The sequence below is a fragment of the Rhincodon typus genome, chromosome 1, assembly GCF_021869965.1.
Source record: "Rhincodon typus isolate 14 chromosome 1, sRhiTyp1.1, whole genome shotgun sequence".
Taxonomy (NCBI): Eukaryota; Metazoa; Chordata; class Chondrichthyes; order Orectolobiformes; family Rhincodontidae; genus Rhincodon; species Rhincodon typus.
In genome coordinates, this window is record NC_063332.1 from 13,153,089 (window position 1) to 13,170,637 (window position 17,549).

The 17,549-nt window shown below is 43.8% G+C and overlaps 1 protein-coding gene across 1 annotated transcript in view; it reads right to left on the minus strand.

Annotated features, from left to right (window-relative positions):
- gfra4a (GDNF family receptor alpha 4a) overlaps positions 1–17,549 on the minus strand; it is a 156,390-nt gene that overhangs the window by 52,998 nt on the left and 85,843 nt on the right. The window contains exon 2 of the mRNA XM_048594100.1: positions 3,474–3,752. Within this exon, the coding sequence (XP_048450057.1) occupies positions 3,474–3,752 (279 nt within the window). The remainder of the gene's footprint in view (positions 1–3,473; positions 3,753–17,549) is intronic.

Consider the following 17,549-nt stretch of genomic DNA (forward strand, 5'->3'; position numbering starts at 1 on the left):
CCGAAACATCAGCCTTCCTGCTCCTCTGATGCTGCTTGGCCTGCTGTGTTCATCCAGCTCTACACCGCGTTATCTCCTTTTAGGGCAGTTTGTTGTGCTACTATGGTGGGTTTAAACTAACTTGTAGTGGGTGTTGGAACCAGGAATATTCCCATCCTTGATGATGAGGGGAGTCTATTTGAGGCGTTTGCAACCACCTTCAGCCAGAAGTGCAAAACAGATGACCCATCTTGGCCTCCTCCATTGATCTTCCAGCACCTTCAGCCTTTAGCCAAATTGATTCACTCTACGTGATATCAAGGAATGGGTAAAAACACTGGATATTGCAAAGGTTATGGGCCCTGAAAATATTCCAGCAATAATGCTGAAGATGTATGTAGCAGAATTAGCTGCACCCCAGCCCAGCTGGTTTGGAATCTTCTGCTCCCAGAGATTGTGTTGTCTCAAGAGCATTGGTAAGTGGCTATAAGACCATAAGATAGAGGAGCAGAAATTAGGCCAATCGGCCCATCGAGTCTGCTCCACCATTCAACCATGGCTGATAAGTTCCTCAACCCCATTCTCCTGCTTTCTCCCCGTAACCCTTGATCTCCTTGATAATCAAGAGCCTATCTATCTCAGTCTTAAATGTACTCAATGACCTGGTGTCCACAGCCTTCTGTGGCAGTGAATTCCATAGATTCACCACTCTCTGGCTGAAGAAGTTTCTCCTTATCTCCATTCTGAAAGGTCTTCCCTTTACTCTAAGGCTGTGCCCTTGGGTCCTAGTCTCTCCTACCAATGGAAGCATCTTCCCAACATTCACTCTGTCCAGGCCATTCCGTATTCTGTAAGTTTCAATTAGATCCTCCTGATGGTGCATACTGCTGCCACTCTGCTTCAGTAATGGAAGGTGTTTGTTCTTTTACGGTCCCCCACACTTAGGTTTAAAAGTTATTTTACCTCTCTATAGTCAATTTATTTCTGCCTTAGAGCTGTGAGCAGTTATAACAATGAACTCAGCCTGTAAACAAAGCATGATACAGCACTCTGGATAGAGGTGCACCAGCTTGGGGCAGAATCTGCCAGTAAAACAGAATCAGCCCTCAGCTCAACAGTATAGGCCATACTAGCAGGTGATTCACAGAGAACAATCTTCATCATGGTCATTACACAAAAAACTGAAAGAACTGAGAATGCTGGAAATCAGAAACAAAAACAGAAATTGCTGGAAGAACTCAGCAGGTCTGGCAGCATCTGTGCACAGAAACCATAGTTAACTCTGGTTTCTTTCCACAGATTGAGTAATAGAGTCATACAGCACGGAAACAGATCCTTCAATCCTTGCCTGTGCTGACCAAGTTTGCCTGCGTATGGCCGATATCCCTCGAAACCTCCTTTCCTATTCATGCACTTGTCCAAATGTCTTTTAAATGTTGTAACTGTACCTACTTCTACCACTTCTTCTGGCAGTTCATTCCATACAAACAACATCCTCTGATGCCCCTCAGGTCCCTTTTAAACCCTTTCTCCTCTCGCCTTAAACCTATGGTCTCTAGTTTTGAACTCCCCCACCCTGGGGAAAAGACCTTGGAAATTCACCTTATTTAAGTCCCTCATGATTTCATAAACCTCTATAAGGTCACCCCTCAATCTCCTACGTTCCTGTGAGGAAACTTATCCAGCCTCTCCTAAAAACTCTAACCCTCCAGTCCCAGTAACAGCCTTCTGCCCCCCCTCCAATTTAATAATATTTTTCCGATAATAGGGTGATCAGAACTGTACACAGTACTTGAAAATGCTGCCATAACTGCTGAGTTTTTTTCCAATAATTTCTGTTTTTGTTTCATGACAGTCATCATTGGGATTGAACTTGAGCTTGTCCTTTGCTGGGAGTCAGGGCTCTGCACTGTTGCTTGCGGTCACCTTGGTGCGCACCAAGGCTACACCCCCTCCACTGCATATCTACCCAGGGCACTCCCAAGAATGGTGGTGGAGGAGTCTAGGATATTGTGAAGTATGATTTGATGTGATTAAGTCAAGCCATTGCTTAACTAGTTTCCCAACCTTTTGCACAAGGCCCCAGATGTTAGTGAGGACGACTTTGCCGTGGCAACTGGGCAGAGTGCACCTTTATTACTTCTGGTATCTAGCTTTTCTCAGGTGGTTCAGAAGAACTTTTACTTTTCAACTGGATACAATTGAATGTATTGTTAGGCCATTTGAGCGGGTAGTTAGGAGGCAGTGCTATGGACCTGGAGTCACATGTTGGCCAGACCAGCTTCCCACCAATCAGTATCCCTTTTCTCCTCTAGTATAAATTGCTGTGATCATTTGAAATTCGGCATTCTTGAATTTGTCCTGATGAGTGCAAGATGAAATGTTTTGAGAACACATCTCTCTTTTCAGCAATTACTCAAGTTCTATGCTATCAAGACACTCCCAACTGGTGTCGTAATTACCAGCCACATTTATTTCCAGGCTCTGAAACCACTCCAGCATTGAGTAACAAAGCCACAGAAGGGAAGGCCTTGGATTGTTACTGTAACAATACATTTCTTCCCTCTAGTTTTCAGAATCCCTTACTATCAATATCCCAGGGGTTACTATTGACCAGAAACTGGACTTGCTGTACAAGTGCAATGATTACAAGAGCAGGTCAGAGGCTAGGAATACTGTAGCAGGTTACTTACCTCCTGACTCCTCAAAGCCAGTCCACCATCTACATGGCCCAGATAAAGAGTGTAATGGAATATGCACACTTTGCATGGATGGGTGCAGCTCCAACAACACTCGAGAAGTTTGGTACCATCCAGGACAAAGAGGCCACTTGATTGGAACCACGTCCTCAAACACCCACTCCCTCCACCACTGACACTCAGTAACAGTAGTGTGTCCTATCTACAAGATGAAAAGCAGGAAATTGCCAAATTTTCTCAGACAGTAGTGTTGAAACCCATGATCACTTCCATCTAGAAGGACAAGGGCAGAAGATACGTGGAACACCACCACCTGCAAGTTCCCCTACAAGCCACTTAACATCCTGACTTGGAAATAAATTGCCATTCCTTCAGTGCCACTGGGTCAAAGTCATGGAATTCCCTCCCTAAGAGTATTGTGGGTCTGCCGACAGTACATGGACAACAATAGCTCTAGTTGGCAGCTCACTACCGCTTTCTCAAGGTTAGTCCCAGCCACTGACACCCACATCCCACGAGTGATTAAAATATAATAACAATATCTAAGATGAACCCTCACAAACAATAGCAAACATGACTGAAACTACCATACCCCTGACAAAAGCAGGGTTAGCTTTTCTAGCAAAGTGCAGTGAGTGCAGGGTGTTACATTCTACAAGATATGTGAGTGAAGTCAATCCCAGTCACTTATAGCATTGCGTGACTGATGCAAGAATGATCTGTCCATTTCTGCCCTGGCCAGCACTTGGAAGAGTCACTATACACAGCCCAGAAAGAAAGGTTGGAAGGACTAACCTTGTGCCATGCTCTGATGCAGGCTCCAGTAGATCCCAAGGCAGTTTTTCTCCTTCTTCATACCTCGTTTGCACTTGCAGTTGTGCAGCGGGCTGGACAGGAGTGACATGACCGCACTCATGCACTGGTTCTTGGCTCCGGGCCCAAGCGGAGCAGCACTGCTGCCTGCCATGCATTGGCGAAACGTCCTGTACTTGGGGCTACACTTGGGGTCATTGATGCAGGTCTCACTGGCTTGCAAGCAGTCATTGTGGGCCCCTTCCACATTCGACAGTCCATCTGCCAAGGGAGGAAAGAAGTAAAAAAGGACCGTGTTCAGTCGATGGACAATACTGTCATTATTGATCAAATTTTTAGAGAGGTTTTCATGTAATGTGTTCTTTCATGCCAGATTTTTCCCATTGAAATGCTAAATATGTAGGAAATTTCAGTGGACCAGCACAGGTATAGAGGACTGAACAGTTTCTCTCTGATCTGTTAGATTTTGTGAGTGGTATCCTGTCTTGGAGTTGGGGATCTTGCCAATTGAATAAGTTTCTGGGATACCCAGAATATTCGTGCCATACAAATGCCAGGCTGTGACCATCAAGAATAAGAGACAATCTAACTACCCCTGCCCCCACTTGACATCCAATGGTTTTGCCATCACTGAATCCCCACTTCCAATACCCTGGGGGTAACTATTGACCATAAACTCAGCTGGACTTGTCACATCAACACTATGGTTACAAGAGCAGGTCAGAAGCTAAGAATACTGCAGCAAACAACTCAGCTCCCAAAGCCTGTCCACAGTCTGCAAGGCACAAGTCAGGAGTGTGATGGAACACTCCCCTGTTGCCTGAATGGGTGCAGTTCCAACAACACTCTGTGATGATACAATGGCTTTAAGAGGAGTATTTTGTCCTTTTTTTAATGAAGAAAGGTTGAGACAGAGATGCCAAGTGCCCTGCTCAAAGCCAATAAAGTAAACAGCTTGTGAAGCCTTAGGATTTTTAAAATAAAGTTGGAACAGTAGAAGCAGCTTGAATGGGGATGAGGGTTGGGGGGGGAGTTCCCACAGGATTTTTAGTTTTAGCTTTCTGCAGTTGCTGGCATCTTGAAGCTGAATATGGAAGCTCTTATTCCTGTCTCTGTTACAGCTAAAAGTTAGGGTTCTCTTCCAGCTGCTACATTGCATGTGAGACTAAATTTACCTTTGCCAAGGGTGTGTTTATGAATGTTACTATATTGGAATAGTTAATTAGTAGTAGTTTATATATATATATATATATATAATTTTGTCAAGCTATTTGATAGAGTTACAGTTAAGCCAATTCTTTTATTTTATTTTTATTTTGTCCATATTTTAACTGCAGTGTAAAGAAAAGCGTGTTGTACTTAAAGTCGAGTAGTTTGACTCATCAAATTGCATCTGGAATGCAATGCCTCATTCTTACCTTTAATGTAAGAACAAGTTAGGGTCTTGGCTATCTTCTTAATATACTTTTAGGGGCTTTAGTCTGGTCCACAACAACTCAGGAAGCTGGACACTGTCTAGAACAAAGCTACCCACTTGAAAGGCACCACATTACAAGCATTCACCCCCTCTATCTCCAATGCTTAATAGCAGCATTGTGTACCATCTATAAGATGCACCACAGAAATTCACTTAAACATCTTTAGACAGCACCTTCCAAAACCACAACCACTTCTACCCAGAAGGGCAAGGGCAGCAGTTACATGAGAACACCACGACGCACAAGATCCCCTCCAAAACACTCAGCATCCTGACTTGGAATTAGATGGCTGTTCCTTTCAAAATCAAAAGGGTCAAAATCCTTGGATTCCCTTCCTTATGCCATTATGGTGTACATACTCAAATAGGCTGTAGGACTTCAAGAAGGCAGCTCACCACCACCTTCTCTCAAGGCCAGCTGGAGATGGGGCAACAAATACTGGCCCAGCGAGGCCCACATCCCATAAATGAATTAAAAGGAAGCACCCTCTGAAATAGCCTAATAAACCACTCATTTCAAGGAAAATTTTGAATGGGCAATAAATACTGGCCTTGCTAGCAATGCCCACATCCTATAAAGGAATGAAAAAGAAAGGAACAGGAATTGGCCATTCAGCCCTTCACTTCTACTACATCATTCAATTAGAAACATGGGTTTCTGTCCCATTTTGGAGGCCGAAAGGGGTAGAATGTTAAGGGTTGGTGCTTCCCTGATGATTCAGTTCACACATGAAAATCATTCAGCATGTCAGCCAGTGTCCCCTCAGGAGATGACGGTCAAGATGGGGTGATGGGTGAAGTGGGGAGAGCTAGATGAACAGTAACAAATATAATACTGAAGTTTAGAATGGAGGGAGATGAGCAAGAGTTAGGTAAGCAACCAAAGCAAGTGATTTCAATAGTAACATTTTGCAAAATGAGACTCGGGGATTTATTTTAAGCTAATGCACAGTATTGCCAGCACTCAGCTTTCCTTGACTGCTAGGGTTAGAAATTCTTTTTCACTGTCCAGACTCTACTGTATTAGAAATATGAACAGAAATGTAATAGATTGTCCAAAAGAAACGATTAAAAACACTGCTTTTATGGGATTTTTCATTTCCAGAGAAAGACGCTTCCATTAATCCTGGTTTCCCTCAAGATCCCATAAGCTATTTGTTCCAGTCAAACTAATACTTGATGGCTAAACACAGCAGAGTTTAGGAAACAACACTGTCTCAATCTTCCAGCAACATCATTGTGTTTTGACTGCAAATAGAATAATGCCCATCATCTCCCATCTGGTCTCTTGTGTTGAGGGTTGGATGGATGTCTCAGAACGTAAAGTGACATCTTAACAGAAACCGTAGACGGTATCATTTCTCACCTTTTTTTTCAAATGTCACATCTGTCTGATTGCAAAACTGTCTGGTGAACTGTCTGGCAAAACATCTCAATCGGCTTAAAACCATTTTGGCAGAGCTACCCAGATGGTCTAATGGATAAATGCATGATTTGCAGTGCTAATGAAGGATTTTACAGCTTGAATCCTCAGTTTATATTCAGTCAGATTATCTCAACTGAAGCACAGCAGGCAAGACCTGCATTTGACCTCCTCGCCTGTGGGGAAAGACGAGGATGGGCAAAAAAGTCAATCGGTCCTCTTTCTGCCTTGATTAAAACCGGTAACAGATGCAGCTAGTGCTTTTCCTGTATTCTGTGATGCTCCCGCAGTCAAATAGCTTGATGACACTTAAAATTTCATCTAATCTGACTCTGTCTAACATTGCTTCTTTACTGAAAAGGGGAAAAGAAGCTTCTTTATTAATTCTGCTGCTTGGCACTTCTTAATGATTAGTGGTTTATGGGATCTGACCACTAGCTGTCACCTATCCTCCACTACAGCAATAAGGAGGTAAAGATGCCATAATCTTACCAGACTGTAAGGCTGTTCTCTCGCATTCGAGAGGGACGACTGGTGGTGATTTAACCTAAGGGTCACCATGCCTCAGGTGAGGGAAAAGGTTGCGGAAGAGCATTGAAGTCATTTAGCTCAATGGCTGAATGCCTAGAGTGAAATAGAGTTAAACCAACAGTGTGGGTTCAATCCCTGTATTAGCTGAAGTTAACATGAAGACTCTCCCTCTCAACCATTCCCCCTTGCCTGAAGCATGGTGACACTCAGGTTAAACCACCACCAGTCATCTCTCTCTAATGAAGGAACAACCCTATTGTCTGGTAAGACTATTACAACTTTATCTTTACAGAAATAACTGCACTTCAACAACTTATTTAATTAGATTTAACACATTTTAGGATGACTCATAATCATGAAAGGCATAAATATAAATAAAAGCAAAGTGCTGCACATGCTGGAGAACTGAATATAAACTGAAAATGTTGTGAAACTCAGCAGGTCTGACAGCATCTGTAGTGAGGGAAATTGACTTAATGTTTTGAGTCCAATATGACCTCTTTAATTCTGTTTCACTCACACAGTACTGCTGGACCTGCTGATGTTTTCCAGCAGTTGCCATATAAATGCAAGTCTTCCTTTCTTTTCCCTCCTCTAATCAACAAATGGAAGGCATCTCAAGTTAATGCTTTCATATTTTGGAACACGGATTGTCACAGTCCAATACATCAGCAGTTCATTGACAAGAAGAGATTTGAATTGAATCAGTTTTATTAACACATGTACTCGCTTGGGTACAGTGAAAAGTTTACAAGTCACCACTTATGGCACCATCTTAGATACAAAGGTACAGAATCTTGAGTACAACTTCTTAGGGAAAAAATTTGGAAAAATAAAGAAATAAAAAGGCTAGCATTACAGACCTTGAAAAGTACAAAATTGGAGTAATGAATTTGAACTAAACTTGGAACTCATGACCTCTGACCTCCCAGCCTTGAAGCTCATGACCTCCGACCTCCCAGCTTTGGAGCTCGTGACCTCTGATCTCCTGGCTTTGGAACTCACAGGGTCCGACCTCCCGGCCTCGAAGCTCACAGGGTCCGACCTCCTGGCCTCAGAACTCTTGGCTTCTGACCTTGCAGCCTTGGGACTCCCAGCCTGCGAACTCCCAGACTCAGCTCAGACCTGACAATGCGTCGTCGCGACCTGGCATAGTGGCCTGGCGTGTGGGCCTGCTGGCCCATCACGGTGGTCTCCCTGCCCAGCGTTGCCTCAACATGGATTTCCGGTCTAGAGCCAAGGTGCAGACTGGAGGCTATGTACCAGCATGGACTGGGTTGGAAGATGGCTGTATTGAACATCTTTTTTTTCTCCATTTTATAATTTATTTCTAGAATCTGCAATGCTGGACATTTTATTTCTCTATTTTTCTAAGATCTGTGACTGAAGAAGTTGTACCTCGGGACCTTGTACCTAAGATGCTGCTGTAAGTGATGACTTATACACTTTTCACTGCACTCATTTGAGTATATGTGACAATAAAGCTAATTCTAATTCTAACTCTAAAAAATTCAGAACAACAGTCCATCCAAGATTAAAAAAAAGAAAATGATTTGCAATGTAGTGTCCATTTTTGGGCATTAAATTTCCAGAAGAGCATTTGTGCATCACATGGAGATTCAGGATAGAGTGACAAGGAGAACCTTTGGACTCAGGTTGTTACATTATCGGTCACAGAGGTCAACAGAGATTGTTTTGGTTGCAGTTTTAAAAAGGCACAGACTGAGTGAAATGTGGTCTGGGGCGATGCAAACTTAGATGTAAATTATCTGTTTGTTACTCCATTGGGCAGTGAAGCTCCAATTTAAAAACAAAAATTAGCTGAGTGTATTGGCACAGTTATTATTCATTAGTACAGTGCCATTAGATCTGAGCTCTCCTAATATACTGCTAATGTTGCAGTCACAATGTGTGTTCTGGCTATTGAATCATACATTAGTAAAGGTTGATGTAGCTACTGCTTCTCTCTCTTTTCAATCCTCTCCTATTACTGGAAACACTTCAGGTGTCCTCCCAGATTTGAACATCTCCCATCATGTGCCACAATGTGGTTATAGTCCGTAAGTCACTTCGCAATTAGTTCCCAGATTCTATTGTTGCTTGACCCCAGCCTGACCCCCCCAGCTTATTTGGCTTCAGTTCAATATTGCAAGGGCTGGGCACTTGGTGCATGACATCTATTACAGAGAAGTATTAGCAAAAGATTTATGATCACAAGCAGTGTGATATGGAAAACTGTAATAGCAGTGGAAGAAGATTCGATAGAAATTCTTATAAGGGAATTTGAAATAACAGGGACAGGGCTAAGGAGAAAATCCGGAAAATGAAATTCATTTACAGTTCTTTACCAGAGTTGGCACACACTTTCAGTGTCCCTTTTCTGTTCTGTGTGGTTCTGATTGCAGTGCACTGCCTGTTGTAAGAAAGTCTGGGTAAGGTATGCATTGTACAAGAGGTGTCAGTGTTGTTCAGGATGAAATTGAAGGAGATCGAGGAATCGATGAAAGTAAAATGAATCTTTGGCTGAGGCATATAATGGAAGGTAGTGAATCTCGAGTACATTTTAGACCCAATTTTATTTTGTATTGAAGTCAGTGAAGGACACACATTTATATAGCACCTTTTACGACCTTTGGTCATCTGAAAGTGCTTTGCAGCCAGTGAAGTACGTTTGAAGGCTTGCACTACCATCATTGTAGAAAATGAGAAATGAAACAAGAAATTCGGGCAGGGTGTTGCCCATTTTGCGTTATTATCAACACATCCAAAATGCAAAGGTACAACAAAGCTAGCAAAATGTTGAACTTTTTAGTCCAAAAGATAGATTATTAATCACCAGCTATCATATTAATACAGCAGATTGTGCTAGACAGACCCCACATTGTCTATTCTGCTCACCAAGACTCAGTGAGATATTCAAGTATTGGAGACAATGAGCAGATTCTGATTTGTAAACTAAACCGGAGACAGTCACAAATCTTTGGTTTCTAATTTGCACTGCCGACAGTGCACTGATCTCGGCTTCCTAATGTGCAATATGGACAGTGCACAGCCACAGAATCATAGATATCCACAGTACAGAAAAAAAGCCCTTCGGCCCATCACATCTGTGCCAGTCAAAAACAACTATCTAACTATTCTAATCCCACAGATCTCTGGATTCTAATCTCTACTGGAGACACTACATAGATATCAGCATTTTAATCTGCACTGGAGAAACTGAGCAGATATCCAGTATCTGAGATACTTGTTTTTTTAATCCAAGAAGGGAGATGACAATTTTTTTTATTTATTCATGGGATGAGGGCGTCGCTGACCAGGCAGCATTTATTGCCCATCCCTAATTGCCCAGAGGGCAGTTAAGAGTCAACCACATTGCTGTGGGTCTGGAATTACATGTAAGCCAGGTCAGGTAAGGATGGCAGTTTCCTTCCCTAAAAGACATCAGTGAACCTGATGTTTTTTTCTGACAATCAACAATGGATTCAAGATCATCATTAGACTCTTAATTCCAGATGTTTTATTGAATTCTAATTCCACCATCTGCTGTGGCAGGATTCAAACCCAGGCCCCCAGAACATTACCTGGGTCTCTGGGTTAACAGTCCAGCGATAATACCACCAGGCTATTGCCTCCCTGATTAAGCCAACAATGCAGCATTTTTCTTTCATTGGATCACATATAAGAGTTGATAAAATATTGATTAGCACACGGATGGAATACTGTATGCAGTTCTGGTCATCACACTATTGGAAGGCATCTAAAGCATGAAATTGTTGCTGGCCTGTTGCCGTATGTTCATGCCAACATCCAACTTGGTGACAGAGGTACAGTCCTTTGCAAAAGTAGTAGACTCGCCAACTTTAAGGGCATTTAAATGGTCATTGGATAAACATATGGATGATAATGGAATAGTTTAGGTTAGATGGGCTTCAGATTGGTTTCACAGGTCGGCGCAACATCGAGGGCCGAAGGGCCTGTACTGTGCTGTAATGTTCTACGTTCTATGTTCTACGTTCTTGCCTTGCCCAGAAGACCCTTGTTAAAGGTGTTAAATCAGTGCAAAAGTGAATACCAATGCAATATGCCTCTTTGGAACAAAAACAGAAGTTGCTGCAAAAGGTCAGCAGGTCTGGCAGCATCTGCGAAGAGAAATCGAAGTTAACATTTCGGGTTCGGTGACCCTTCCTCAGAACTGATGGTAGCTAGGAAAATGTCAGTTCAAATGCAGAAGATAGGGAGGGGGAGGATGTCAGGAGAAAATGATAGGTGGGGATACAGCCTAAAGAGAGAGAAGAGCTTGCAGACTGCTTTGTGGAACACCTACGCTCGGTTCATGACAAACGTCAACATCTCCCAGTCGCGAACCACTTCAACTCCCCCTCCCACTCCTTGGACGACATGTCCATCCTGGGCCTCCTCCAGTGCCACAACGATGCCACCCGAAAACTGGAGGAACAGCACCTCATATTCTGCCTGGGAACCCTACAACTCAATGGTCTCAATGTGGACTTTACAAGATTCAAAATCTGCCCACCCCCAGCCTCATCCCAAGACCAGCCCCTCCACTCGTCCTCGCCTCCTTGACCTGTCCGTCTTCCCTCCCACCTACCCGTCCTTCCCTCCTCACTGACCAATCCCCATCCCAACTCCCTACCTACATGCACCTTTACTGGCTTCATCCCTGCCTCCTTGACCTGTCCGTCTTCTCTCCACCTATCTGCTCCACTATCCACCTTCTATCATCACCTCCCCCTCTCTCTATTTATTTCAGAGCCCCCTTCCCCTCCCCCATTTCTGAAGAAGGGTCCAGACCTGAAATGTCAGCTTTCCTGCTCCTCTGATGCTGCCTGGACTGCTGTGTTCACCCAGCTTCATACCTTGTTATCTCAGACTCCAGCATCGGCAGTTCCTACTATCTCAGAGAGAAGAGCAGTTGGATAGACAAAGGAAAAACCAAAAGAACTGCGGATGCTGTAAATCAGGAGCAAAAACAAGACCAGAGTGCAATAGACAAAGGAGTTGATAATGATCTGGCTAGGAGTGTGAATAGCTGTTAATGGGTACAGTTAGTGACTAACAATAGGTGGCGTGTAATGGCAGGCTATGAGATAACAAGGCCTGGTGTGTGCTTAGGGGGCTAGGACATGGGAGAATTTAGGTCCTAAAATTATTGAACTCGATATTGAATCCAGAGGGCTGCAGGGTCCCCAAGCAGAAAATGAGGTGTTGTTCTCCCAGCTTGTGCTGAGCTTCGCTCGAACACTGCAGCAAGCCTGAGATGGAGAAGTTAGCCAGGGAACAGGGTGGCAGGCAACAGGTAGCTCAGGGTCTTTTTTGAGGGCAGTACTTGGATGTTCTGCGAAGCAGTCACCGAGTCTACACTTCATTTCCCCAATGCAGAGGAGACCATATTGTGTGCTGGGAATGCAGTAGACTAGATTCTGGGAAATGCAGGTGAAGTGTTGCTTGACCTGGAACTATGTTTGGGCCCTTGCATACTGGGGAGGGAGGAGGTAAATGGGCAGGTGTTACACCTTCGCCGGTTACAGGGGAAGGTGCTGTAGGGGGCAGGGGGAACCATGGTGTTGTTGGGAATGGGGGCAGAGTGGTGGTGGCATCTCGCTGGAGGTGGTGGAAATGGCATCTGATGATCTTCTGGATGTGGATGCTGGTGGGATGGTAGGTAAGGACAAGGGGAACCCTATCGCTGTTGCAGGAGGGAAGAGAATGGGTTGAGGGCGGAAGTGCAGGAGATGGGTCAGACCCAGTTGACAGCCCTGTCTGGAGCTGGGGAATCCTCAGTTGAGGGAGAAGGTGGACAGTTTGGGAGCTCCCTTGTCGAAGTTGGCCTCATCAGAATATATGTGACAGAGACAGAGGAACTGGGAGAATGTTTTGGAGTCTTTACAGGAAGCAGGGTGCAAGGATGGATAGTCCAGGTAGCTGTGGGAGTCAGTGGACTTATAGTGGATATTAGTGGCCAGTCTATCCCCAGAAATAGTAATAGAGATGTCAAGGAAGGGAAGGGAGGAGTCAGAGATGGACCAGGTGAAAGTGACGGCAGGATGGAAATTGGAAGCGAAATCGCTGAACTTTTCCAATTCTGGATGAGGGAGGGAAGCAGCACTGACGATATCATCAATATATCGGAGAAAGAGTTGTGAGTGGGGGCTGGAATAGGACTGGAACAAGGAATGTTCCACGTACCTCACGAAGAGACAGGCATAACTGGGACCCATGCAGGTACCCATGGCCACCCCAGTCACCTGAAGAAAATGAGAGGAGTTAAAAGATAAGTTGTTGAGGGTGAGGACGAGCTCAGCTAAATACAGCAACTTCTGTTTTTGTTCCTGATTTACAGCATCCACAGTTCTTTTGATTTTTATGCCTCTTTGGATGTTCTTCAGTAGAGGAATTACACAAGTGCCCTTTGTTATGGCATCTCACAACAAACCTGTCAATGGACATTTGAAGTTTCTGTCTGTATGACATGAATTGGAGTCTGTTAATCCTGAATTTAATTTTTACCTTGAGCTTCTCTTTGAGAACTCTTCAGAGTATTTTTGGATATTTGTGATCTTCCATGAAAAGAGCAGATATGTTAATTTCATGAAACACCTCCCTCTCAGTAACAAGTAAGATTTTCAGTGATATTTTCTCAGGATCAATTTGCATGCAGTTTGCAAAATAAAGCTTCATGTGTTGCTTAGATAGCTGTAATTCATTGAAGATATCATTCACTGCTCAAGCCATATGTAACTGTTTGACCTCCATTTCTTACCTTTTTTTGAAAATTCACTCATGGGTTATGGACATTGCTGGCTAGCTGATATTCATCGCCCGTTCCTAGTTGCCCTCGAGAAGGTGGTAGTGAGCTGCCTTTCTACACCACTGCAGTCCATGGTCCATAGGGTGAACCACATGTCCTTAGGGGAGGGAATTCCAGAATTTTGACCCGGTGACAATGAAGGAACAGCAATTTATTTCTATGTCAGGATGGAGAGTGGCTTGGAGGGGAACTTACAGGTGCTGGTGTTCCCATGTATCAAGAGTTAATGGATTTAGTTAAGAAATGTTACGACCCCAAGCCTCCTCTAATTCTGAGATGCTACTGGTTTTACTCAGCAATTCGAGAACGAGGGGTTATGTCTTAGGATTTTTGATTAGGTTAAGATGACTGACAGAGACATGTAACTTTGGTTTAACCCTTAATGAGATGCTGAGAGACTGTTTAGTTTGTGGGATAAATGAGTAACCATGCAAAAGCGCCTACTAGCCAAAGCCTAACTGGACTTCAAACAGGCACTACAACTGGCTTTGTCTTTAGAAAATGCGGCAAATGGAGCTCATGAGTTACAGGGTATTCTGATGGAATTGGTCACTCTCACCAGTCTGACTGAACTTGAGGAACACTAATTGAGTGAAGGCAATTGCATAGCCTCACTCAGGATATATCCTGAACAGAGGGACTCTAGATCAGCCCATAGCAAAACCACAAAACAAAACCAAGCCTCAGCCAAACAGTTAAGATTTTTTTCACGATCTGTGCCGGCAAGCCATTATAGTTGCTGCTGGTATGCTGACTTGAGACTGCAAAAGAGACCCACTAGATGTAAATTGAAAAAGAGAACTCATAGGCTGGTATCCATGAGAATTCATACTTGGGAAAGTCCACCTACGTTTGGTTTGGAACAGTTAAGAATCTAATAATGACTGTGAATCCATCGCCAATTGTTGGAAAAACCCATCTGGTTCACTAATGTCCATTAGGGAAGGAAACTGCCATCCTTACCTGGTCTGGCCTACATGTGACTCAAACACACACAGCAATGTGGTTGACTTTCAACTGCGTGAAGTTTGTTGTAGGAACCATGGGAATGGCCCTGCATGGGCAAGAGGCATGGTCAACATGAGGTCAGGTCCAGAGATGTATAGCATTCGGGTGGGTGCGATGGTCCTAAACAAGCATGTGGACCATATGAAGGCTGCAAACTCGCGAACAGTGAAGGAGCAAAACGTGCCTGGCTCCTCAACGGCCTTCCTGACTGTTCTGGAACCAGTGGGTTCTCCCTCTCCGACCCGTGTCAAAGATACCACGGAACCTCAGATGGACACGGCAGATATCCCACCTCGATGCCTTTGCCACCTGAAGAGGAGAATGAATTTCTTCGGGATACTCCGAGTGCAAGAGATGAGTTGCTGTGTGTTACACGCTGCCCATATCAGAGGCAGAGTTGGAGGAACCTGGCCGCATATTAAAACACTTCAGGAGGGGGCTACAAAAATACAACCGAACTATGTCCCCGGACTCAGGGTCAGAGGGATGTAGTGATTGCGATGAGGTCAGTCTGGTGGACCGCATAGAATATGAGGATATGAGGCCAGGCACTCTGAGGCAAAAAAAAGGGATTTTTTAAATGTAACATTTTATTCTGGAGTTTGCTTTTGGAAAAAGCTGTAAGTTTTATGTGAGTTCAACTGGCATTTCATGAGAAAACATATAGAAAAGAGGACGTGTATGGCCATCTGAGGATGCATCATTTTTTTTGTTCAGTTTTCCTTTATCGACATGTGAGGAAAGAGGTCAGGCTGCCAGACATAGTGCTACAAGTTGTCTAAGTAACCATTTTCCGTGTGCGGACCAAACTGTGTGCCCAAGCGGCCCTTTCTAATCATGGGCACATTAGGAGGGGTAGAGAGGGGCATCTCAGCTCAGAATGAAACAGTCCTGCCCACCAGGCTGTGGTAGTGATTGAACGATGATCAGACTTGGGAATCACAGTTCGTTCCAACACCAACTCCACCCTTCTGTATCACCTCTTGCCTGGAGTTACTGAGCACAATTGCAGAAATTCATTCTGAAATCGACTTGTCGATTAGTAGCATCAGCTGGGAACATACAACAACAACCAGCATTTCTGTAGCACCTTTGCAAACAGGCAAATGTATGAACTAGGAGCTGGAGAAAGTTACTTGGCCCCTCAAGCCTGCACTGCCAATCACGAATATCAAAGCTGCTCTGCTTGTGGCCTTAGCTCCACTGTGCAGACTACATCTGATATTCTTTGATACCTTGTCAAGAACCTATCTACCTCTGCCTTAAAAAAAATTCAATGACTACCTCAACTGCTGTCTGAGAAAAATTATTCCACAGAGCCATAACCTTCAGAGAAAAAAAAATCCTCCCCATCTCTGCTTTAATGCAGCAAAATGTCTGAAAATTATATCATATGTGAATTGTATCAAGTATGATTGAAAATTATGTTTCGTTTGTAGATGGTGGACATTAACTGGGAATTCACACTTTCTATGTGAGTGTGAAACTGTGGCTGTTGGGTTTGGAGGTATATGCTTATAATGTGTGTTTCTGCAAATAAAATCTAATAATGTGGGTAAATATGTATTGGGCTGCAATTCTATTGTTCAACACCTGACTGTCTGGAGAAGAACACACAAAAACTGACAGTGAGCCAACTTAGGAGACATTGGAATAAAAACAGAAAATGCTGCAGCATTGCAGCAACGGTCACTTAGACATTTTTCATGGGAGACACTGAGCCAGGTGACCAGAAGCATGATGAAAAGGAATAGCAGATTTTACAGGGGTTGCAAGAATATAGAAATGATATTGTCCTAGTGGTATTATTGCTAGGTTACTTATCCAGAGACCCAGGTAATGTCCTGGAGATGTGCGTTTGAATCACATGATGGTGGATGGTGGAATTTGATTTCAATAAAAAGAAAACTGAATTAAGAGGCAAATGATGACCATGAAACCATTTTCGATTATTGGAAAATCCATCTGGTTCACTAATGTCATAGAATCATAGAGATGTACAGCATGGAAACAGACCCTTTGATCCAACTTGTCCATGCTAAACAGATATCCTAAATTAATCTAATCCCTTTTACCCGCATTTGGTCCATATCCCTCTTAAACCCTTACTATTCACATCCAACCTTCCTATCCATCCAGATGCCATGTTGTAATTTTACCAGCTTCCACCACTTCCTCTGGCAGCTCGTACCATACATGCCCCACCTTCTGCATGAAAAAGTTGTCCCTTTTAAGTCTTTCCCCTCTCACCTTGAACCTATGCCCTCTAGTTTAAGATTCCCCTAGCCTGGGAAAAAGATCTTGACAATTCACCCTATCCATATACCTCATGATTTTATAAACCTCTATAAGGTCACCCCTCAGCCTCCGACGTTCCGGGGAAAATAGCCCCAGCCTATTCAGCCTCTCCCTACAGCTCAACCTTCCAACCCTGGCAACAGCCTTGTAAATCTTTTCTGAACCCTTTCAAGTTTAATAACATCTTTCTTATAGCTGGGAGATCATATATGAAGAGATAGTAGGAACTGCAGATGCTGGAGAATTTTCTGAAGAAGGGTCTAGGCCCGAAACGTCAGCCTTCCTGCTCCTCTGATGCTGCTTGGCCTGCTGTGTTCATCCAGCTCTAGACCTTATTATCTTAGACCATATATGAACGCAGTATTCCAATAGTGGCCTAACCAATGTCCTGTACAGCTACAACATGACCTCCCAACTCCTATACTCCTTCAGGGAAGGAAACTGCCATCCTTACCTGGTCTGGCCTACATGTGACTCCAGACCCACAGC